We start from the raw sequence: 26,327 nt of genomic DNA on the forward strand, positions 1-26,327 counted from the left end.
GGGAGGGGGTTGGGGATTTGGCTTTATTGTCCCTTTTTTTGGGAGGGAGGGGGTTGGGGTTTGGGGTTTTTGATATTCAAGCTGCTGTTTTCCATGTGAGTGATCTGTTAATTTTGTGTGGGGGGTGGGGGGTTTGGGGTTTGCCAATTTTGTTTCTTCTCTTTTTTGGGGGAGGGAGAGTTGATGTCTTTTCTTTCAACAACTTCTGTGGTTTTTCTGTATTTCATGACTATCTGGAGAAGACAAATATCAGAGTTTTATTGTAAATGCATAATTTGACAATAAAATGAACCTTATAAGTAGATGATTTATCTGCTACTGTCACTGTGTCTGCTGTCTATTTCACTGCCTGCTATTTATGAACTCAGTGACTGTAGTAAATTTATTATATTGCTCTCTTAATTGGCATAATAGCACAGTGATTAGCACATTGCTTTACAGCACTGGAGATCACTGATCAGGGTTCAATTTCTGCCACATTTTTGTAAGGAGTTTGTAACTTCTCTCCGTGACCACGAGGGTTTCCTCCCACATTCCAAAGACCTACAGTTAGGGTTAGGGTTAGTGAGTTGTGGACACATTATGTTGGCGCCGGAAACATGGCGACACTTGCCGGCTGTCTCCAGCGTAACCCTCTGACTATATCGGTTGCTGACACAAAACAATACATCTCACTGGGTATCTTGATGAATATGCGACAAATAAAGCTAATTTTTAACTTTAAAGATGGCATACTCTCCGTCCGGTAAATACATTATTTCCTACAGATAGAGATCATTTCTCTCTGTGGCAGACTGATAAAACCTCAGGATTATATAATGATGTCTTCTGCTCTCACAAGAATCGGTTAACTTGCTTTGATCAAAATACTAAGAAAACATCCAGATCAATGATATCAGACAGACATAAAAAATTCCAGTGAACTACAAGAGTAAAAAAGTTGAGTTTTGTAATCCAAGATTTATTGATCTACCTAAATGGTGAGTATCACAGATGAAGTTCATCTTTTGTCTTCCCCCCACACTCCTCTGTACAAGTCTCACCGCACCCCCGCCACCCTCATTAGTTTCTTAGCATTTAATCTCTTCTTTTCCTCTTCTCAATGGCTTCCTCTCACTTGTAAGCACAGTCCTTTCTCTCTCCTTTTAAAACCACCACAACACTGAAAGGCCCAACTCAAGTCGGCCACCTGGAAGCAGCAATGCAGCTTTCTCCCAGGCCTGGCTCCCTGCCAGTTGCCAGCTGTGTCATTGTCTGCAACCATCCTTCTTAATCTCACGCACAGTGATCGTATTAGCAGTGTTTACAACAACCTTCTGCCCCACCCCCACCCCCTTCTCCCACCCTGTCCCACTCCCAATTGTCCTCACCTCCTCTTGTTTAATTCTGTTTTGCAAGTTATTAAGCTGGGGAAGTCCATTAATCACAGTTCATGTCTTGTGTAAGCCCACACAAGGAAGAGAGAAAGTGGCTGGGAGGGGAGGGGAAGGGAAGGCACGTTCATTCTGTTGAATGAGCGTGGACGGTGGTCCATTCAGATCTCTAACGAGATCATTACTGCTAACTAAATACAAACCTGACCCCTTGACCCACTGGGAAATTATGTAGGCCCAGTGCAAGACATTAATATGCTTCTCCACCCCCTCTCCCTGATAAACAGAGAACTAAATGCGTGATCAAAAGAGGCTTAATCACTGCTGTGATTGTGATAAACCAAGCCTGACGGGCATTTCTGCAAAGCCCCTCAATAGCTGCGTCAGTGCCACCCCTGTGTATAAATTCGATCTGCCATGCTCCACAAGGAGCCTCCAACCGTCTTTCCCCGTTTCTTGTACTGAGACCACCTGGGAGGCCAATTTCAATGCAGCACCATCCCATCATTCCCACTAATACCCACCCTCAGCCCTTGCTACCAAAATGAATTCCACTTAATCCACTGACCCAGTTGAGAATTCCCCTTTTTTAACACTTACTCTGAAGAAGGCAGTTTTAACAAGGGATTACACGCTTTCATTTCTTCTCTAGGACACCTGAAAAGAGCCACTGGCTAAATATTACAACCTCCACATCCCACCACCATGCTTGGAGCCATTCCACACGATTCACACTGATCAGCTTTAACCTCACCTAGGCACAAGGTCTTTGCATGGTCGGGAAAGCTTGCTTGCTAAGTAGGGTAACGATCCACCACTTTGGCAGAGCAAGTGATGGGAAAGGTTGCTGCATGAACTGACCTGACTACCACCAACATTAAAGCAGAACCACTTCCACTCTGAGGTATTTTGTTCATAGGCCCTGTCACCACAATTTGAACAAGAAATCACCAAATTAAAAGCCTTAGAATGAACACCCTGTTTATTTTCTTGTTTTTACCTTGCCACCACCCCTTCGAGCCAATCTACTACATGATCTGATTGGACTAAAGGTCAGACTGACAGGGTAATTAAAATTTATAAAAGCCTGCTCCTACCTCATTCTCTCTCCGCAGTTGGTCTCTCCACCAACTGCCCACCTTCCATTCAGTAATTAAATGAAGCAGGAAGTCTGGGAGTATTATTTTCTCTTCCTGCCTGTGAATATGAAGTGTTAATTTGATGTTCCCAATGGACAATGCCATTGTTATCAAAGGCTTCAAAATAGAATGCAAGGAGAACATAGCTCAAGAAGAAAATAACCTCATGGGTTTGACTGTCTCTGGACTTTACTGTCAGTGAACAAAAGCCCATGCTGCTTAGTGTGTCCTCTGCCAATTAATGAAGCCCGCACAGAATGAATCACCTGAAATACTCGCTTACCTACCTTCACAGCACTGTGCTAAACCCACTGGCAGGCCACTGCTCTTTTCCAAGTAATGATTAATTTGACAAGAGTGAGAAACTTAAACCTTTTATTTTGCCAAAATTTTAAACAAAGGTCTTTTTCTTCTCAAAAGGATTAAAACACAGCATTAACAAAGGGTTATAGACTTTTTTATACTTTACTCTGTAATCACTTAAAAACGCAATTTAAAAAAACAACAAAGGAATGAGGCGTGAAATTCCTTTCCCCACCTGAGGCTCCATTATTCAGTTCCTGTTCATGGCACCAACACAGAAGCCCAGTTGTCAGGGGCACAGCAGTTAAAACCACATACATTCAAGACTCCAATAATCTGCTATCAGACTATTCAGAATATCAACAGATTGGCATCTGATTTTTACCTCTTCTCTATGGTTGCTAATTACTGTTAAATTCACCATAGTGTGGTTTCTGTACTATCCTTGTATAAGGTGATACTAAACCTGATTTCTGGTTCTGAAAACTCACCAAGCATCCGCTTCTTTTGTTCCTTTTAAATTTAGGGTAAAATTCATTACACTACTCTGTAGCATCTGAAAAAGTAAATTACTAGCAACACACACAAAATGCTGAAGGAACTCAGCAGGCAAAGGAGCATCTACTGAAAAGAGTACTGTCGACGTTTTGGCCCGCGACCAGTCCTGCCAAAGGGTTTTGGCCCAAAATGTTGAACTGTACTTTTTTTTCCTCATAGACGCTGCCTGGCCTGCTGAGTTCCTTCAGCATTTTGTGTGTGTTGCTCAGATTTCCAGCATCTGCAGATTTTCTCTTGTAAAGAAAATTGCTAGTTTGTTGCAGTATTAATCAGACTCACGTCCAATGGACCAGAAAATCTGCTGGTCTGTATCACCAACGTACTGAGTGTGTCAGAGTAATGGAGATGAACATTCGAGATAGGCAGTAAGTGGAAGAAAAAGCAAATTCAGGTATGTTAGAATAAAAACAGAGAATAGAGGAAATGGTGGAAATACACAGTGGGTCAGACAGGATCAAGAAAAGAACTGAGTTAATGTTCCAGGTTGATAACCTTTCATCAGAATTGAGAAAAGTTAGTAATTAATTGAGCTTAAATTGCAGTCAGGGTGGTGGGGAGATTGCCAAGAAAGGGTGAATACTAAGAGAGACTGAAATGATGCTAGTTCTGGCTGAGGGAAGACAGTGAAGGCTTGTTACCCATATCTGATTACCCTGGGGAGATGTTAATAGAAGGAGAACAATGGGAACAGAGGGAAAAAAGGAGGGAAACCATCAATGATGGAACTGTTGAGATATAAACGGGAAAAATAAAACACTGCAGAAGCTGCAAATCCAAAATAAAAATAGGGAATGCTGGAAATCGTTAACAGACCAGGGCAGAGATATGGGGGAACTGAATTACCACTACAAACTGTTGGCCTTTCATCAGAACTGGTCAGTGCTGTACACATTGCAGAGAATTAATTAAATAATAGTGGCCACAACATTACAGGGGTTTGCATTCTTAGAAAGCAACCTGGATTGCAATTTTCTGTAACTTGAAATCCTGTCATCTGTGCATGCATCAGGAAAAATGAGTTAATAAAATAAATTTTTGAGGCAACACGAGTGAATCTGCAGATGCTGGAAATAAATAAAAACACAAAATGCTGGCAGAACTCAGCAGGCCAGACAGCATCTATGGGAGGAAGTAGTGACGACATTTCGGGCCGAAACCCTTCATCGGCCTGAAATGTCATCACTACCTCCTCCCATAGATGCAGTCTAGCCTGCTGAGTTCTGCCAGCATTTTGTATTTTTAATAAAATAAAATTTTGAGTTTACTTATTAATTTTTTTTACATTTAAAAATCCACAATAATTAATTTTAATCTATATCTCAAATTTTTGGGGCAGTAATTTCTCAATTCTGCAAGAGTGAATTTACATAGTCCAAATTGCTAGAGGTCTCGCCTTGTCTGGGAGAAAGATGTCGTGGATTAGATCTACATAATTATTACATAATAAATGCTGGCAGTGTTTTTATTGAAGCAGATTTTATACAAAAGGATCTGGCACCCATTTTCTGATGTTTCCTCTTATGGGAAATTCCTGAACTAGGATCATATTCTCTATACAAAGGGTTGCCCATGCCTCAGACTACAATTAAAATAAATTCTTTTTCTAATCATAATGAATCCTTGAAATTCTCTCTCAATGAGCTAGAGATATGGAGGCATTAAGTCTATTGATGGCTGAGAAACATTTTTGAACTATAACAAATTATAGCCAATATAGTAGCTGGGCGGTTAGTGCCACAATATTACAGCTCAGGGAATTCAGAGTTCAATTCCAGTGCTGTCTGTAAGGAGTTGTTCATTGTCCCCGTGTCCGCACGGTTTCCTCCCACAGTCCAAATACATACTGGTTAGTAGGTTAATTGGTCATTGTAAAATTGTCCTGTGATTGTCCTGCTGATGCTGGAAATTCAAACAACAACACACACAAAATGCTGGTGGAACACAGCAGGCCAGGCAGCATCTATAAGGAGAAGCACTGTCGACGTTTCGGGCCGAGACCCTTCGTCAGGACAGGAAAGACGCTGCAGTTCAGGGAGCATCTGTGCAGAGAGAAGTGAGGTGATGATCTTTCACCCAACGGTAAAAGCACGGTAAAATGAATATTGAATATTGGGACACATGCCTGAATTATTTAAATTTCCTTCCTGCTGCGCTGAAGATGCTCCCTGCTATCTCTGACAAATGATCACATGAAATGCATGGATTGTGGATATTTTAACACTTATACAAAGGCTATGTTGTGGCCACAAATTCCTCTCCCTCAGCTCCAGATTCCCCACCAAATACGCTTCTGCATTTCCTGTTTACAGTGTTTTCTCCAAGTCAGGCCATTCACAAAACCCAATAATGAGCTCCTCACATTCCTGCTTCTCATCAGACACTACTGCCTCTCCAGCCAGGCTCTCTGCTCATGATCTTCACAACCACCCTGACTAGCCCTCTCCTCAAGATGGACACCGAAACCCCATTCATTCTTTTCACCTCCTGCTTTAACTCAACGTTTCCATCCCCCAAACTCCTGGCAGGTTTTGCCAATGTACATTTTGGCTCCAATCACTCTTGATGACTTTACTCTAAAACTGGTAAATGATCCACAAAAGGCAACTTGCCAAATGTAGTAAATGGGATTACAAAAAGGCACTTGAAGGTTGGTATGGACAGGGTAGGCCAAAGGGCAGGCAGGTCACTGTGCTGTAGGGCTGTTCAACCTGATTTCTGGACGTAAATTGCTCTAGCTGAAGATCTCTCTCTCTCTCTCACACACACACACACACACACACACACAAACACTAATATTAAAGAAAACAATCTGGCAAAAGTCTTTTAGGCTGACATTCAGCCTAGCCCGTATGTCACCTGCAGCTAGTTAGTAGGCGCTTTACCCCTGAGTCTGCAGGAACTGGGTTCAAGTCCTGCTCCTGAGGCTAAGTCCACACTACGCCAGATAGATCCGTAACCGAAGCTTTTTCTCTTCGTTTTTACCCTCCATCCACACTAAAATGGCGTTTTCGTCCCCAAAACCGGAGCTTTTCAGAAACGCTTTCCAGGGTGGGTATTTCTGAAAACGCTGCTCGGGCAGATCAGTGTGGACGGAGTAACCGGAGACTTTTGAAAACGCTGTCAGATGGCAGTGTGCTATTTCATTGTTTTCTTGAATGCAACCTAACAAGTTCAGAACAGACGGCAAAGAGACTGAAGCCAGAAGAGTTAGAAATGTACTCACCAAATACTTTGACCCATAACTTACTGAATAAATAAGAATACTGTACTCACTTTGCCCGTTTTCTGTCCTTGCTTGTATGAAGGTGGTTTACCTATTTATGCAAGTACTTCTCTGACAATAGGTGTGTAACAGCCTAATGTAACATTGTATGGAAATACAAGATAACACTGATGCAGACATGTTTTATACAGTTAATAAGGGGCTTTATTAATGCAACAGAGTTGGTCAGTTTTTCAATGTTCATCGTCAACCGGGTCAATCTGTCTGTGAACTCCCTGTCGGCTGCCTCCGTACGCTCCAGTATTTGTTTTTTTTAGTTTTAAGTTCTCCTGTGCGAGAGCCAACAGCTGTCCGCCGTTTTAAGTTTTACTAGTCTGTAATTACACAAACGCGCACTTTTACGACGAGACTCGACACCAAACATGTCGCTTGTTTTCGGTAGATGTGTCCTGCGCATGCGCAGTAGGAGGAGATTCGCCGAAATCTCTGTTTCAATATGGATAGAGATATTTTCAAAAACACACAGTGTGGACGCCTATCGTTTTTACACGAGACCGGCGTTTTCAAAATTATCCGGTCTAGTGTGGACTTAGCCTGAGACTGCTGAGCATAAAAATCCACATGGATGCTACAGCACTCTCTTTCATGCATTATGTTAAATTGAGGCTCAGCCTTTTCTTTAGGCTGAACATAATAAACATGCAATACTGTACTAACATGACCTACCCACCCCTGGAATCCTTTCAGGCTCTCGTTGTGGAAACATCAGGTACTCCATTCCTCCCCTTTTATCTGCTAGCTGGTCAGAAAACCCAAACGGGCTGATGAGCACGTTTCTTTTTTTCCAAGTATTCCATGAAGCTTTGTCTTCCTGCTCCTGAAAATCTACCCCTGTGGATCTGCGTCTGCCTGCTGTCAGGAATTGGAGTGCAGCCGTCCACCCATCACAGTGGGCTAAGCTTGTGCAGGTTCGGTGCTGGGGACACTGGCCTGGGAGAGGATGCTAACATTGACCACCCCAACCTGACAATAGACCTGGATGATTCTGGAATGTTCTGAGTTGCTAACTATTTATTTTTGGTGTCTTGGAAGCAGATAGGAAGGCCTTGAGTTGAGTGCCAATTTAATGTCTTGGTGTTCAGGCCAGCGTTTCTTCACTCAGCTGTATATACTAAGGTCAGTGGTGTATTATCTATGCAGGTGATGTAGAGTAGGGGTTCCCAACCTGTTGTATGCCATGGACCCCTACCATTAACCGAGGGGTCTGTGGACCCCAGGTCAGGAACCCCTGAAACAGAAGAAATACTTAGGATCTACTTTACATCTCTTTACTATAATTATCTATGATTTCAGCCACAAACTCAATTTTTACAATGCTTCTGTATGGAGTGTACTGTGCAGATTTTTGTTTAAAAAAGATATCATTGCTAACCCCCTTTCACTGCCTGTTATTAAAACAAACAGCTTGTCAGTACAGAATTCCACAATAAGTCTGTACACTTACTCGACTGGAGATCTGCACAGAAGCCCCAGGGGCGGTAAAGCGATAGTCTGAGTGGATGCAAGCAATCACAAATTATCTGCATTACTGATTTGGTCTTGAAAATTCACTATGACAGTGAAAATCAATGCATGAAAGTGGTGTGTGTTCCATTTTAGCACAAAGTTTGTCAAGCATCTCCAAATAACAGCAACAATATAACCATATAATAATTACAGCACGGAAACAGGCCATCTCGGCCCTTCTAGTCCGTGCCGAACGCTTACTCTCACTTAGTCCCACTGACCCGCACTCAACCCATAACCCTCCATTCCTTTCCTGTCCATATACCTATCCAATTTTACTTTAAATGACAATACCGAACCTGCCTCTACCACTTCTACTGGAAGCTCGTTCCACACAGCTACCACTCTCTGAGTAAAGAAATTCCCCCTCGTGTTACCCTTAAACTTTTGCCCCCTAACTCTCAAATCATGTCCTCTTGTTTGTATCTCCCCTACTCTCAATGGAAAAAGCCTATCCACGTCAACTCTATCTATCCCCCTCATAATTTTACATACCTCTATCAAGTCCTCCCTCAACTTTCTACGCTCCAAAGAATAAAGACCTAACTTGTTCAATCTTTCCCTGTAATTTAGGTGCTGAAACCCAGGTAACATTCTAGTAAATCTTCTCTGTACTATTTTGTTGACGTCTTTCCTATAATTCGGTGACCAGAACTGTACATAATACTCCAAATTTAGCCTTACCAATGCCTTGTACAATTTTAACATTACAGCCCAACTCCTATACTCAATGCTCTGATTTATAAAGGCCAACATACCAAAAGCTTTCTTCACCACCCTATCCACATGAGATTCCACCTTCAGGGAACTATGCACCATTATTCCTAGATCATTCTGTCCTACTGCATTCTTCAATGCCCGACCATTTACCATGTATGTCCTTGTGCTGCCTTTATGGCAGTTATTTAGTTTATAATATTTTCACGTAGTAATTTGTTAGCATTTTTCAGTTAAAGTTAGGATTGTTTAAATCAATTGATTTGTCTGTAATACATCGCGGCTGCGATGACGTCACATCCGGGTTCGCCGCGTCTTGTGGGGAATTACCGGTTTGAGATTCACGCAAGGGTGGGGGTCACTCTCATGTGCCACCATAACGCTGACTAGGGTCTCTCTATGCACCAAAGACACAGTGAAAGCAACGCTGTAAGTCATTAGATAATCGGTATTTTGAGTTAAAATGTTAACGCCGATTCTGTTAAAAGTAACGACGGTCGGTAAGGTTTACCTTTTCGTCAGTTAAAGAGTCGGGATAGTTTGTATTGAAGTGTATCTAAAGCAGCCAATGGAGCAGCTAGATTCTGACTGTATGCTGCACTTTAATGTAATGTAGTTATTGTAGTTTTACTTTTGCAAGTATTCACAATGTAAATGTGATATTTAGAAGGGAACAAACACTGTACCAATCTTGTATTGTTTTTCAACAGTTTTCACCATGCGTTAATGTGAAGAGTGAACAGTAAATGGTTAATCTTACTGCGGTCTCGTTTGCATTGATTCTGGTTTATCTCGACGTTTACCTCGGCGTTACTTCACACCCGAGCGAGAACGTTATAGTGAAAAAGCGGCATTATCAGGTGTTTAAAGTGCAGCCATGTCAACCCGATCCAGCATCAAGTCGTTGTCAAAGTCATCATCATCCTGCGACAGGGGCAGTAGGGCATCAAGTAAGGCCACCCAAGCAAGAGCGAAAGCAGAAGCCGCCAAGGTGCGAGCGCGCTTTGCCAAAGAAGAATTAGAAGTAAAGATGAAAGCGGCTGCCAGAGAAGCCGAAAACCAGAAGGAAAAGGCCGCCAGAGAAGCCGAAAACCAGAAGGAAAAGGCCGCCAGAGAAGCCGAAGCGGCTGCCAGAGAAGCCGAAAACGAATTGGAAAGGAAAAGGGTAGAGGCACGGTTAGAAGCGCTGAAGCTAGAACGAGAAGCAGCAGCTGCCGAGGTGGAAGCAGAGTTAATAGAAGACGCCGAAGAAATGCATGATCCGAAGGACGGAAAATCTACCTCAGAAAAGATCGGATTGGAACGTACAAGGGACTATGTCCAATCTCAAATGGAATGGAAGACTCTTTCTTCCTCTCCTTACTTATTCGATAACGTCCCACTTCACGAGGAGTCTTGGAGAGGCCCGACGGCATCACGTCCATCCGAGGAAGATAATTTACCCTCGCAACTCCGCGATGAACCCAGGAATGCAAGGGCTCACGACAAGTACTTCTCGACACCGAACTTACCGGATTTGGGGAGAAGAGAGGCAAAGACTGAGTCCAGACCAGCAAATCCCATAACAGATGTACGCCCTCAGTCATGTACCTGTGGACATGTTCCCTCAGCCCGCACGCCACTTGCAGACGAATCCGCAGCACGGTATTTCGCACGACGGGATCTCGTCACTTCAGGACTATACCAGTTCGACGATAAACCTGAAAATTACCGTGCATGGTACTCCACTTTCACCAACGCTATCGACGGAGTCCAGCTCAGAGCAACCCAGGAGTTGGATCTTATGGCAAAATGGCTGGGAAAAGAATCATGCGAACAGGTGAGACGCATGCGTTCAGTGTACATCAACAAACCCGAGCTAGCATTGAAGAAAGCATGGGAGAGACTTCAGGAGGGCTACGGAGCCCCCGAAATTATTGAGGCGGCGCTATGCCAACGTTTGGGAAATTTTCCTAAGGTGTCAGCCAAGGACCACACCAAGCTAAGAGAATTTGGAGATTTACTCATGGAGATTCAAGGCGCCAAAGAAGATGGCCACTCAGCTGGTCTAGTATACCTAGACACTCCAACCGGGATTAGACAACTCGTGGACAAACTTCCATTTGGGCTGCAGGACAGGTGGTTGTCCGTTGCCTCAGATTACAAGGAAGAACACGAAGGTCAATTCCCTCCCTTCGAGTATTTCACCAGGTTCGTGTGCAAGGAGGCGAAGAAGCGAAACGATCCTAGCCTCATAGGTCCAGGAAGCAGTACAATTTACACCAAGCCAGATAAATCCACTTCGAATAATTCCAACATCACTAAACCAGTCTCAGCGCTTAAGACTGAAGTCCTTACAACTAACAACGACTCTAGCAAGAATTGTCCATTGCATAACAAACCCCACCCCCTCAAAAGATGCAGAACGTTTAGGGAAAAACCCCTCGAGGAGAAAGGAATATGCTTTAGATGCTGTTCCTCGACCTCTCACTGTGCAAGAGAGTGTACGATCGCCGTGAAGTGCCTGGAATGTGATAGCACTAATCACGACTGGGCCATGCATCCTGGCCCGTCACCGCAAACCGACAACGCTCCTTCACCCCCACAACAGGACGGCGGGGAGGGAGAAGCTCACTCCAGGACAACTGTTGTCAGCTCGAGCTGTACGGAAGTTTGCGGTCAAGCTCAGGCAAGCCGTTCTTGTTCAAAGATCTGTCTCACTAAGGTGTACCCTAAGGGAGCCAAAGACAAGGCCATCAAAGCCTACGTAATTCTGGACGATCAGAGCAACCGCTCGCTAGTCAGTCCAAAGTTCTTTAACTTGTTCAACATTGAGAGTGAGCAGTTCCCATACTACCTTAGAACTTGCTCAGGCAACATGAAAACTTACGGAAGGAGGGCCGAAGGCTTCCAGATCGAGTCCCTGGATGGTAAAGTCCTCATCTGTCTCCCCCCACTCGTAGAGTGCGAGAAAATCTTGAATAACCGCACTGAGATCCCGACGCCAAGTGCGGTGCTACACCAACCACATCTCCACCACATCGCCAAACACATCCCAGAGCTGGATCCAGAAGCAGAAATACTCCTGCTATTAGGAAGAGATGTTCTCCGGGTACATAAGGTTAGGCAGCAGGTCAATGGACCACACGACGCCCCCTTCGCCCAACGCCTGGATCTGGGCTGGGTGGTGATAGGAGAGGTGTGCCCTGGCAACGAACACAAATCAACGGCTAACACACTCAAGACCAATGTGCTAGAGAGTAGCCGCCATATGATTCTTCAACCCCGCACAAGTTCCATGTGCGTCCAGGAAGCACCACAAGGCTTTAACAAGCGCAAAGTAACTGACGAGACGCTCGGTCAGTCTGTCTTTGCTCAAAAGGAGCATGATAATAAACTCGCTCCATCGACTCAAGACGCCATCATCTTAAAAACAGAGGACACCAAGGTCTTCAGAGACAAAGCAAATAGTGGGGTCGCCCCACTACCTTTCAGAGAACCACGCCAGTGCTTGCCAAACAACAAAGAGCAGGCAGTCAAGCGGTACATGCCCTTGCAAAAAACCACGGAAAGGAGACCTGAGATGCAGCAAAGCATCCGATCGACCCACGAGGTACTGGGCACACCAATGGCAGAGGTCACAGCCATTATGAATGCACGACCACTCCTACCCGTGTCTTCTGACCCGGAAAACCCCTTCATACTGTCGCCATCAATGCTCCTTACGCAGAAGGCAGGAGCTGCCCCTCCACCAGGGGACTTCTCCGATAAGGACCTGTACACAAAGCAATGGAGAAGGGACCTTCAGGTTGGAGATTTAGTCCTGCTCAAGGACAAGCAAATCGCCGGCAACTGCTGGCCAATGGCCAGAATCACTGCCACATTCCCTAGTAGGGATGGACATGTCAGGGAAGTCGAGTTGAAAACTACCGACCAAGGCGATGGGAAAATTTACCAAAGGCCTGTTACAGAAGTCATTTTACTTCTACCTAACGACTGATTAGAGACTGAAGTTTGTATTATGTTCATTGTGACCTTACGAAGGTCAAGCGGGGAGTGTGCTGCCTTTATGGCAGTTATTTAGTTTATAATATTTTCACGTAGTAATTTGTTAGCATTTTTCAGTTAAAGTTAGGATTGTTTAAATCAATTGATTTGTCTGTAATACATCGCGGCTGCGATGACGTCACATCCGGGTTCGCCGCGTCTTGTGGGGAATTACCGGTTTGAGATTCACGCAAGGGTGGGGGTCACTCTCATGTGCCACCATAACGCTGACTAGGGTCTCTCTATGCACCAAAGACACAGTGAAAGCAACGCTGTAAGTCATTAGATAATCGGTATTTTGAGTTAAAATGTTAACGCCGATTCTGTTAAAAGTAACGACGGTCGGTAAGGTTTACCTTTTCGTCAGTTAAAGAGTCGGGATAGTTTGTATTGAAGTGTATCTAAAGCAGCCAATGGAGCAGCTAGATTCTGACTGTATGCTGCACTTTAATGTAATGTAGTTATTGTAGTTTTACTTTTGCAAGTATTCACAATGTAAATGTGATATTTAGAAGGGAACAAACACTGTACCAATCTTGTATTGTTTTTCAACAGTTTTCACCATGCGTTAATGTGAAGAGTGAACAGTAAATGGTTAATCTTACTGCGGTCTCGTTTGCATTGATTCTGGTTTATCTCGACGTTTACCTCGGCGTTACTTCACACCCGAGCGAGAACGTTATAGTCCTATTTGGATTATTCCTACCAAAATGTAGCACCTCACACTTATCAGCATTAAACTCCATCTGCCATCATTCAGCCCACTCTTCCAACTGGCCTAAATCTCTCTGCAAACTTTGAAAACCTACTTCATTATCCACAATGCCACCTACCTTAGTATCATCTGCATACTTACTAATCCAATTTACCACCCCATCATCCAGATCATGAATGTATATAACAAATAACATTGGACCCTGAGGCACACCACTAGTCACCAGCCTCCAACCTGACAAACAGTTATCCACCACTACTCTCTGGCATCTCCCATCCAGCCACTGTTGAATCCATTTTACTACTTCAATATTAATACCTAATGATTGAACCTTCCTAACTAACCTTCCGTGTGGAACCTTGTCAAAGGCCTTACTGAAGTCCATATAGACAACATCCACTGCTTTACCCTTGTCAACTTTCCCCGTAACCTTTTCAAAAAATTCAATAAGATTTGTCAAACATGACCTTCCACACACAAATCCATGTTGACTGTTCCTAATCAGACCCTGTCTATCCAGATAATTATATATACCATCTCTAAGAATACTTTCCATTAATTTACCCACCACTGATGTCAAACTGACAGGCCTATAATTGCTAGGTTTACTCTTAGAACCCTTTTTAAACAATGGAACCACATGAGCAATACGCCAATCCTCCAGCACCATCCCCGTTTCTAATGACATTTGAAATATTTCTGTCAGAGCCCCTGCTATTTCTACACTAACCTCCCTCAAGGTCCTAGGGAATATCCTGCCAGGACCCGGAGATTTATCCACTTTTATATTCCTTAAAAGCGCCAGTACTTCCTCCTCTTTAATCGTCATAGTTTCCATAACTTCCCTACTTGTTTCCCTTACCTTACACAATTCAATATCCTTTTCCTTAGTGAATACCAAAGAAAGGAAATTGTTCAAAATCTCTCCCATCCCTTTTGGCTCCACACATAACTGTCCACTCTGATTCTCTAAGGGACCAATTTTATCCCTCACTATCCTTTTGCTATTAATATAACTGTAGAAACCCTTCGGATTTATTTTCACCTTACTTGCCAAAGTAACCTTGTATCTTCTTTTAGCTTTTCTAATTTCTTTCTTAAGATTCTTCTTACATTCTTTATATTCCTCAAGCACCTCATTTACTCCATGCTGCCTATATTTATTGTAGCTATCTCTCTTTTTCCGAACCAAGTTTCCAATATTCCTTGAAAACCATGGCTCTCTCAAACTTTTAACCTTTCCTTTCAACCTAACAGGAACATAAAGATTCTGTACCCTCAAAATTTCGCCATTTCTCTATTACATCCTTCCCATAAAATAAATTGTCCCAATCCACTCCTTCTAAATCCTTTTGCATCTCCTCAAAGTTAGCCTTTCTCCAATCAAAAATCTCAACCCTGGGTCCAGTCCTATCCTTCTCCATAATTATATTGAAACTAATGGCATTGTGATCACTGGACCCGAAGTGCTCCCGAACACATACCTCCGTCACCTGACCTATTTCATTCCCTAACAGAAGATCCAACATTGCCCCTTCTCTAGTCGGTACCTCTATGTATTGTTGCAAAAAACTATCCTGCACACATTTTACAAACTCCAAATCATCCATCCCTTTTACAGTATGGGCTTCCCAGTCTATGTGTGGAAAATTTAAATCTCCCACTATCACAACCCTGTGCTTACTACAAATATCTACTATCTCCTTGCAAATTTGCTGCTCCAATTCTTGCTCCCCATTAGGTGGTCTATAATACACCCCTATAAGTGTTACTACACCTTTCCCATTCCTCAATTCCACCCAAATAGCCTCCCTAGATGAGCCCTCTAATCTATCCTGCCAGAGCACTGCTGTAATATTTTCTCTGACAAGCAACGCAACACCTCCCCCTCTTGTCCCTCCGATTCTATCACACGTGAAGCAACGAAATCCAGGAATATTTAGTTGCCAACTACACCCCTCCTGCAACCATGTTTCACTAATAGCTACAACATCATATTTCCAGGTATCAATCCATGCTCTAAGCTCATCCACCTTTCTTACAATGCTCCTAGCATTAAAATAAATGCATTTAAGAAATTCTCCACCTCTTCCTCTCTGTTTATTTCTAACAGTACAAAGAACTTTATTGTCTTCTTTTTCTTCCTTCTCCCATACATCTGTTCCTACACTCCGGTTTCCCTCCCCCCTCATATCTCATTTAAATCCACTGGAGCCTCTCTAGCAAACCTACCTGCAAGAATATTTGTCCCCCTCCAGTTCAGATGTAAACCGTCCCGCCGGAACAGGTCCCACCTTCCCTGGAAAACTGCCCAATTATCTATAAATCTGAAGCCCTCCCTCCTGCACCATGTCTTCAGCCACGTGTTGATCTGCACTATTTTACTATTTCTAAACCCACCTGCACATGGCACTGGTAGCAATCCTGAGATTGCTATCCTGGAGGTCCTGTCCTTTAACTTGGCACCTAGCTCCCTAAACTCACCTTTCAGAACCTCCTCACTCTTCCTACCCACGTCATTGGTCCCTACATGGACCACAACATCCGGCTGCTCACCCTCCCTCTTGAGAATACTGAGAACTCGATCCAAGATACCGCGGACCCTGGTACCAGGGAGGCAACAGACCATATGAGATTCTCGATCCCTTCCACAGAACCTCCTATCTGTCTCCCTAACTATCGAATTCCCTATCACTACTGCTCTCCTCTTTTCCCTCCTTCCCTTCTGAGCTGAGGGTCCAGTCTCGGTGCCAGAGACGCAACCACTGCAACTCCCTGGTAGGTCGTCCCCACCAACAGTATCCAAAACGGTATACTTATTGTTGATGGGAATGGTCACAGGGGTGCTCCGCTCTTCCTGTCTATTCCCCTTCCCTCTCCTGACAGTCACCCAACTACCTGTCTCCTGACTCCTATGGGTGACTATCTCCCTGAAACTCTTGTCTATTTCTTAGTTTCATATAGTTTCATAGTCCTTAATTCATCCTTAAGCAAAATATAAACAAATATGTTTACTCACGTATATATATAATTTCTCTTTTCTGAAAAAAACAAACTGTTGCAGAAATGAATATTGAGTCAAAGCCTGAAAATTTTCACACAGAAATGGTATTCATCAATTCATGTAAGCAACATGGCTTCTATATTCATATATTTCCTTACAAGATAGAAAGAGGTGATTTTAGCCCTTTGAACCTCCCAATTCACAGAGCAATTCCAATTTCTCAGTAATTTTTCTTGCAACCTGTTCTCCCAAATTCTCCTTAACTCCTTCAGATTTTCCAACCTACTGACACTGGAGGCAATTTTCAACAGCAATTCGTGTGGGAGAAACTAGAGCACCTGGGGGAAACCCACACACTTACAGGGAGAACATGCAAACTCCACACAGAGAGGGCCAGAGGTTAGGATTGAACACATGTCACTGGAGAGGCTTCAGACTCTTTCCCTCACCAAAACATTCTGTCATCAGAGGAATGGAGAACAGAATGAAACAAGAATTGAGTCAGCTTAATTTTTGAAGATTACTTTGCACTGCTCCTAAGAGCCTGGAATGGAGGATGAGTGCAATAGCAAGAATGTATTGAACACATGAGAAACAGAACATGTACCTTTAATTAAAAGGAATGGCTCAATTGAGTAGAATTGCCCAGAAACTAACTTGCACGTTTGAGAACGTTATGTCAGTTGAAGGACACATCAACCAGAAATGCAGTGGTGTACAGGGCTCTGCACGCCATGCACTGTATGAGGACAGGCCTTTCCTTCACCACTACATGACACGTAAAGAGAATCAGCTGGAGTCCAGAGCGGGGACTGGAGATAGGAGCGGGGATGTCCCCCAGATTCCTGGTTTGTTAACAAATGTCAATTTCCAGGTACATTTAGAGCTCACTAACTGCGGTGTGATCTGCAGAAATGTGCACTGAACTGAATAATACAAGACGACAAAATTTGAAATAGTCCAGAGAAATCATTTGAGTATTTTGATTATTGATTCTGCAATATTGTTTTTTTTTGTGACACGTGGTTTATATAAAAAAAATGAGGAATTTGGTTACTTGTTTTCCCTAAGTCCCTCATCCGTGTTACTTTCAATTCATTCATCTTCATTGAGGCATTGGAATTTATCATCAGACTAAACTCAGCGTCTCTCTTGACATTGTAGATGGATGGCAATTCCTTAATTTAAAACCCAGAGTTGCCATGTGAGGAGTCATTTGACAGATGTACACTATCTTAGATAAAGTAGCTTACTCGTTTGGCACTCCATCCATTACCTTAAATCCTTTGCTGTCTCCACCTACTCAACATGCTGCTGTGTGCAGCAATTTACAAATTCAACAGTAAGGCTTCTTTGACAGCACCTTCCAAACCCACAGCCTCTTCCATCTAAAAGAACAAGAGCTGCAGATCCATGGGAACACCACGACCTGCATGCTGCCTTGCAAACTGCACACTCTTCCAAACCCTGGACTCCCAGCCCAGCAATGCTGTAGCAGGATCCCCCAACATGAAGCTGTAATGGTTCAAAGAGGTGGATCACAAGCACCACCTCTCAACAGCCTTGCCAGTGGTGCCCACATCCTTAAAACATCATCATTATTTGCCATGTCATGTGTCATGGGCGATCGTGGTCTTGGACCGTGATTGTTCTTGGCAAATTTTTCTACAGAAGTGGTTTGCCATTGCCTTCTTCTGGGCAGTATCTTTCCAGGACGGGTGACCCCAGCCATTATCAATACTCTTCAGAGATTATCCGTTGGCATCAGCGGTCGCATAACCAGGGCTTGTGATATGCACCAGCTGCTCATACGACCATCCACCTTCTGCTCCCATGGCTCCACGTCACTCTGATTAGGGTGGCCGGCGGCTAAGGAGGTGCTACACCCTGCCCAAGGGTGACTTGCAGGCTAGCAGAGGGAAGGCGTACCTTACACCTCCTTTGGTATACACATTTCGCCACCTCACCACCCATAATTATAGGGATGATTATTTACATATTTATGTATTACAAGGGTGCCCTATGCACACAGATAATTTAGGTCGTGTCATTTGTTTCACTGTAGTTTGTTTATGAAGATGATGGACTTCTAACTCATCCAACAAAATCTAGATGTAGGCCGGGGGGAGAAGAGAGCTCAAATCTATGGTTACCTCCAACTCTATAATGAAGCTGGCTGACCTACAATAGGAGATCATTGACCACACAATAGTGTTAGCTTCAACATTTCATAGCAATAGCAACAACGGCCATGCAGCATCATTAGATAGCTGGAGGTCATACTATTAATGCAAGTTCTTTGATTTACATACACCAAGGCCTACTGTTAAGTTAAGAAGATAGAAAAAAGAGGAACACAAAGATGTGATGAATTTTAAGAACATCACTTAAACTGATATGTGACTGAACTATTATCAGTCAGACAACCTTGCCACACCAAAAAACAAGCAGATGATTGCTGAAATAACCGACTCAATTGCAAAGACATTATTAGCTACTGAACTTAGATTAGAGATAAATCCACAGATTTGTTATAGGGTATGAGAAACAGATTTAACAATGTGTTTTCAACAGTCCAATCTTGTTGTGGAACTGTGTCTGGAGCTTTGTATAGAGATGTAGCCCATTGCCCTGTATAGTGCATACCTACTGACTAAAGGCAATATAAAAGATCTATTTCTTACCATCACTCCACAAGTAACACTAGTGACACCTGTCTGGATACTGTTGTAGTCTTAGGTATTATTCATCCCCTGCTCTGTAACTCAAGGTTAGAATTTTTTATTTATTCTCTTCCACCTCAACTATTCTTTGCAGCCTATTTAACTTCCTTATAATAGCTTTTCTTACCCTGATCCATTAATGTCTAGTCAGAGAGGAAACTGGCTTCTAGTCAATAACTCCTTAGTCTCCAAGTCAACCGCTATATAGTGGAACATATCTTGTATCTGAGTGAATGAGATAAATCAATAATCTAGGACAATCCTTGGGCATTGAATAGAGTGGACTCATTGAACACAGAGTAGGTTCTTCGGCCCTCCTGGCCCAGGTCAACCATCAAGTTCATCTCATCTTATTCTGTCCAGACCTCCCCCCCCCCCCACCCCCCCCCACCTAACACCCAGATTGTACCAGTTGCCTACACACCACAAGTAATTTACACTGACCAGCTTGTGCATCTTTGGCATGTAGAAGCAAATCAGAGCACCATACAGATCAGAAGTAACATGCCTGGGTGTTACCCTTGATTCAGATTTGAATCTCAAACCCCACATAAAGAAAGTCACCAGAGCGGCATTTCTACACTTAAGAAATATTGCAAAGGTACGTCTGTTTCTATTACATAATGATGCTGGAAAACTAATCCACACCTTTACATCCACCAGACTAGGTCTCTGCAAGGCACTTTTTACTGGCCTTCCAAAGTAATCTATTGATAAACTTCAACTCATTCAGAACACCGCTGCTACACTTTTAACAAAAACCACGATGAGGGAGCATCTCAGTCCCGTCCCAACTTCCCTGTACTGGCTTCCTGCAAGAATCGGTTCTAATGTTCTCTTACTTATTTTAACCTCTCAAAGGTCTGGAACTAGAGTACGTAACAGAATCACTTCCATTTACAATTCTGATCCAACTCTTAGGTCTTCTTCTGCTGGCCTCTTAAACTTAAACATCTCCCCCAAAAGATAATTGGCAAGTCAGCTTTTTTGAACTACACTCCTAAACTGTGGAACTCAATACCTAAAACTATAAGGATGCAGACTCAGTTGACTCTTTTAAACACAAGCTGAAAATCTATTTATTAACATTGCTTTTATTTTCGTGTTTGCACTTTATCCCATTGCAAAGCACTTTGAATTACATCGTCTGTATGAAAAATGTTCTATATAAATTCCAGACAGCGCCCTTATTTAAGGCTGAAGCTGGGTTACAGGAGCTGTGCTAGATGTACCACCCTGCTGCCTGTAGATTGTTCGGTAACAGTATAGCTATGGATCAGAATCAGATTTAGTATCATGGTATATGTTGTGAAATTTGTTGGCAGCAGTACAGCACAATGCATTAAAAACAATAAATTACAGTAATATCTTTATTGCATTAAATAATATCACTGTTGCATTAAATAGATGATGCAAAGAGAGTGAAAGCATGTTCATGGGTTAGTTCATTGTCTGTTTAGAAATCTGATGGCAGATGAAGTACAAAGAAGACAGGAGCTGAGAAATGCAGCAAATTCTATAAAATGCAGCATTGCACAGATTAAAATTGCATTAGCATAGCAATTACACAACTGCTTTTGGAAGAATTATGTAGTCATTAACATCAGTGTTAAGGCATAAGATATTTTTGGTTTCCTGCATTCCTTTACCAGGTTCCGGTTCAGTGATAACTGAAATGCAACACCCAAAATTCAGCCACAGCAAGATTTGCAATCACATTAACCTAAATACCAAAAGGTACTATCAACTCTGAGAAGAATCAGCTGTACTAATGTCGAAGCCTATGATACCTGAAGGGGCAGACGTGTTTCTCCAGCATTTGCAGATTTCAGGGCACCTGCAAAAAAATACCTCAAGTGGACTGATCCAAATTGGAATCGCAGTGACTGCACCCACCGGAAAATGATTTCACTGGTTCCCTGCAAAATTTACTGGCTAGGAATGCCAGAAGAAATCCCATAAATAGAGGAATGCTTTCCATATTTAACAAACACAAATGAACAAAAACAAAGTTACACACACAAAAGGCTGGAGGAGCTCAGCAGGTCAGGCATCTCTGGAAATGAACAAACAGTCGATGTTTCAGGCCGAAACCCTTCCTCAGGGCAGGAAAGGAAGGTGAAGATGCCAGAATAAAAAAGGAGGGGGGGAGGGGAGCTAGAAGATGATAGGTGAAGCCAGATGGGTGGGAAAGGTAAAGGGCTGGAGAGGAAGGAATCTGACACGAGAGTGGACCATAGGAGAAAGGGAAGGAGGAGGGAACCCGTGGGAGGTGACAGCCAGGTAAGAAGAGGTAAGAGGCTAGAGTGAGTAATACAAGAACAGAGGAGGGGGAGGGATTTTTTAAAAAACTGGAACGTCAAATCGATATTCATGTTGGAGGCTACACAGACAGAATTTAAGGTGTTGCTCCTTCACCTTAAGGGTGGCTTTATTATAGCATGGGGGGGGGCATGGTACGAGAATGGAAATCGGAATTAATATGTTTGGCCAATGGGGAAGTTCTGCTTTTGGCAGATGGAGTGGGAGGTGCTCGACGAAGAGGTCCCCTAATTTACGTCGGGTCTCACCACTGTGGAGAAGGCCACATTGAGAGCACTGGACACAATAGAAGATCCCAGCAGATTCGCAGGTGGAGTGTTGGCTCTCCGTGAAGGGCTGCTTGGTGCCCTGAATGCAGGTGAAGGAGGAGGTGAATGGGCAGATGTAGCACTTTGGCCACCTTCAGGGATAAGTGCATGGAGAGACAGTAGTGGAGAGGGACGAATGGACAAGGGAATCACAGAGGGAGTGATCCCTCCAGAAAGCGGAGTGGGGGGGGGGGGGGAAGGAAAGATATGTTTGATGGTAGGATCTCTTTGGAGATGGCTGAAGTTGTGGAGGATGATGTGTTGGATGCGGAGGCTCATGAGGTGCTAGATAAGGTCAAGAGGAACTCTACCACTGTTTAGGTGGCGGGAAGAACTGCTGAGCACAGATGTTCAGGAAATTGAGGAGTGGCATGCGAGGACAGCATCAATGGTGGAAGATGGGAAACCCCATTCTTTGAAGGAGGAGATGTCCTGGAAAGGAAAGTCACTTTCTGGGAACAGATGTGGCAGAGGCGAAGAAAACTGAGAAAGGGGAATAACATTTTTACAGGAGACAGGTTTATAAAAGATGTCAGTTGACAGTTTGTCTGCAGAGATGGAGAAAGGGAAGGGAGGTGTCAGAGATGGACCAAGTGAATTTATGGGCAAGATGGAGGTTAGAGGCAAAGTTGATGAAAATGATGAACTCAGCGTGGGTTCATGAAGCAGCAGCAATGCAGTTGTCAATGTAGCAGGAGAAGAGTTGGGGAGTATAACTGGGGAAGGCTTGGAACATGGACTATTCAATGTAGCCAATGAAGAGGCAAGCATAGCTGGGGACCACTGGGTGCCCATGACTACCCCTTGACTCTAGACAAAGTGGGAGGAACTGAAGGAAAAACTGTTAAGTGCGAGGACCAGTTCTGCCAGATGGAAACACAAAAATACAACTGCAGATGCTGTGGATCAAAGAATACGTACACAACGCTGGAAGAACTCAGCAGCTCTGCCAGATGGAGGAGGGTGGTGGTGGATGAGAGGCACTGGTTGGTTCTTTTATTGAGAAAGCAGTGGAGAGCTTTAAGGCTTCCTTGATGGGGGGGGGGGAGGGGATAGGAGTGCACAGATTCTTGACATCCATGGTGAAAATGAGGTGGTCAGGGAACTGAAAGTTACTGAGGAGATCAAGTACATAAGAAGTGTTGCGGATCAGGTGGGAATGGACTGAACCAAGAGGGATAGAATGGAGTCGAGGTACGAGGACAGGAATAAAAACAAAATGAGAAAGACACTTGAAAGAAGAGGTAGCACTCAAAATCTTCTTCCACCAAACTTTCGTCTACACTTCCTACAGGGGCAATACCTGCGCAGACCGCCCTCCCATAAAAGAATCTTCATCGCATCTGTGACCTTGAAAATCCTCCACTTGCCCGCACCGGTCTCAGATTTCAAATCATTGACATCTCATTTCCTGAAACTAAGCCTGAGGACTTTTCTAGGCTGTTTTCGTTGATATCTGTGATACGTTTTGTTCATTGCTGTGATGCAGAGCTGAGATTTCAATCAACATGGTGGCAATCCTTCTACGTTTGGTCCAGGCGAGTTCAGCATTTCGACCCAGACTGCTGCCTGACTGCACTGCAGTGATTCTGCTCCTTTGTCTTATGGTCTTACTCCCAAAATCCGGGCATTCAGAGAGGCCACTCATGTCTCTCCAGACACTTCCTTGGTAACCTCCTGTCATGGGTACACTCTGCATAAGGAGACTGCCTCCTGGGAACACCAGGAAAAGATATGGAAACAACAGTGCAGGTCACAAGGACACGGAATGTACCCAAGGTGAGGGAGGATTAATATCCATAGCAAATGTTGGCTTGTTCATCACACAGTTGGCTGAGCCCTAGAGGAAAAGATGCCAAATTGGCTTGGGAAATCCAATCGCAGGCAAGCAACAATGAGTGATGGCTCAGTAAAACAAATTCCTCTTACGGTGCCCCCTAGTGGTCGGCATGGACTTGTTGGACCAAAGAGCTTCTGTCTGTGCTGTATTGCCCTATGACTCAATGGCTCTCTAGACCAGGGGACATTTGGGGCAGGGGTGTTTCAGAGCCCTCTGTCCCAGCCTTACGAGGAAGATTCCAGGCCTTCTTCAACCATTAGCAGTCTCTCTGTATTCTTAAAATCACAACAATTGTTTTGCATCCCAGCACTGAAATCTACCATTGGTCCTTCCAATTTTCCTCTCCTATTCTTCCAGCCTCACTTATAAATCCTAAGGCACTTCCTTTCATCCCACTCTCTTTTTGCCAACTCCCATGTCCCCAACATTCTAGCCTCATCAAACCTCAGTCATTTGTTCCTTCCTGATTATTATCAAAAATCACCATCAAAGATGGAATTCAACATTCTCTGGCTGGTTTTCCCATCTCCTGTATTGCTGAATCCACGCAGTCAAGATTGACACAACAGGAAGATAAGTGACAACCCGAAGACAGTTTGGTCCTGATAAGCCAAAGTATGGCACGTCACCTTGATCAAACCAATGAGAAATGCTCCAGGTTGGACATCAAAGTTCCATCTGCCATCTCAGGAAGCACTGTGTCTTTCTTGTCATCCAAGAATAAGATACAAATATCGATAAGAGGTTATGCCATAAAATCCAACAGGACCTCATCTTCTCAGCCTTATTATATGTTCCATTACCATACCATACTCCTCAATGCTCTACCCCTTCTCCAATTTCATTGGGTCTTCAGTTCTAGTTGGGGATCATATCTGGGAATTTTTATGCACAGTAATATAAGAAGCTGCAGGGAACAGTGGACTGAGCACAATACATCTTGGACACATCACTCCCCACCATCTGCGCCATGCCATCTTCTCACAGCTTCCATCTGGCAGGAAGTACAGAAGCCTGAAGCCTCACAGCGCTAGGTTCAAAAACAGCCACCTTCCTTCGACCCTTTGGTTCTTGCACCATCCTGCATAATCCTAACCACTAAACTATGACCACTTTGATCACTTTACACTACAATGGATGTTGTTTTTTGGTTTCTGTTCCAACTGCATTTTTTCTTACATGAATTGAGCATAATTTTTGTTTCTCCTGTGACTTCTGCTGATATGATGCAATGTACCCGGCGGTGATACTGCACGTAGGTTTTCCATTGCACCTGTGCATACGCGTACTTGTGCTTATGATAATAAACCTGACCGAGTTTGACAATAATCCTCTGCCACAAAACTACCAAAATCGTTAGTCATCAGAGGGACACACAGAAGATTAAACGCACAAAAATCCTTGCAGGCACACAACACTATTTTGTCACGTGAACTTGACTATGCCGCTGGCCTAAGTGCTGAACGATACTCATAACACCCACCTCTGGGCTCTTTGGTTTTAACCATGCTGAAATCCAATGTTTCAGGCCCTGGTCAGGCCCATATTGCAACACTGTAATAGTTTTCATGGACATTTTAAAAAAATTTACTCTTACTCTGCCTCTTGCTTCATTGGTGCTCCATTGCTTTGTTGAGTCATTGTTCATCCCTCTAACCCGAATGAGCTACCGGACCAAGGATTTGCCATATACATTCACATGTACTAAGAATTTGCTGATGTGTGTTGGTGTGACATTCAACAACTGTTAAGAATAAGGAATAATATATAAAAAATAAAGTTAGAGGTTGAATTAGGATAGGGAATAAAATGTGCATAAATATATAAATACCAGCATGTAATTACATGGTAAATAGCATTGCAAAAAAGTGTTACACCTTTCAAGTTACACCTCCCTTTTCTGCATTCAATCACTTGGGAAGTTCACATGTCTGCTCTCCTGACTGAATCCAGAAGATAGGGGTCCATATAATTGAGCTGAGTTGGCTGTTTCCCTGGAAGATTTTTTCTGTGCACTTAATTGTCTTGCAAGAAACAACTTGCCCTTTTGACAGCTCACCCTATTCCAGCTGACTCCCAGTTCTCTTGGCACCTCAATGGAGCTTTACACCCTGCTGGCTAGGAGAGATGATACTGCTTTCACCGGCTTCCCACTGCACTGTTCTACATCTTCAGGTGGGACCTGCTCCACTGTAGCCTCCTCCTCTGAAGCAGCACCTTGGGGCTTGCTCTTTGACCAAAGTTACAGTGTATGAGTGGGAAACCCTCATGTAAATTTGGCTTTGGGTTGGGGAACAGGGAGGAAGATGGAAAATTAAAAGCTTCTTGATTATGAACATCTTGAGATGTTCATCGAAACCTCAATAACTTTCTAGTGCGAAGATCAACTCCTTCCAACTTACTGTGTTATTGGACTCCCAATATTTCAAAGGTTTCTGCACCAAATGAATAATAGAAAATTACAATTAATTGGCCTTAAGGGCTGGAAGCTATTTAAACTGGATAAGCTG

At 43.5% G+C, this 26,327-nt stretch overlaps 1 protein-coding gene and 1 long non-coding RNA gene across 4 annotated transcripts in view; one reads left to right on the forward strand and one right to left on the reverse strand.

Annotated features, from left to right (window-relative positions):
* The window catches only part of LOC140730647 (bifunctional protein GlmU-like), an 84,502-nt gene that overhangs the window by 26,525 nt on the left and 31,650 nt on the right, over positions 1-26,327 (reverse strand). Inside the window, exon 3 of one of the 3 annotated variants that reach the window (XM_073051374.1) lies at positions 25,415-25,561. The exons of the other annotated variants lie outside the window; for them this stretch is intronic. Within the exon in view, the coding sequence (XP_072907475.1) occupies positions 25,415-25,465 (51 nt within the window). The 5' untranslated portion in view covers positions 25,466-25,561. The remainder of the gene's footprint in view (positions 1-25,414; positions 25,562-26,327) is intronic. 3 annotated transcript variants of the gene reach the window in all.
* LOC140730020 (uncharacterized) lies at positions 12,975-13,509 on the forward strand. Its single transcript, XR_012099485.1, has 2 exons — positions 12,975-13,179; positions 13,461-13,509. It is a non-coding gene; the product is annotated as an uncharacterized lncRNA (long non-coding RNA).

This window comes from Hemitrygon akajei, chromosome 7 (genome assembly GCF_048418815.1).
Source record: "Hemitrygon akajei chromosome 7, sHemAka1.3, whole genome shotgun sequence".
Taxonomy (NCBI): Eukaryota; Metazoa; Chordata; class Chondrichthyes; order Myliobatiformes; family Dasyatidae; genus Hemitrygon; species Hemitrygon akajei.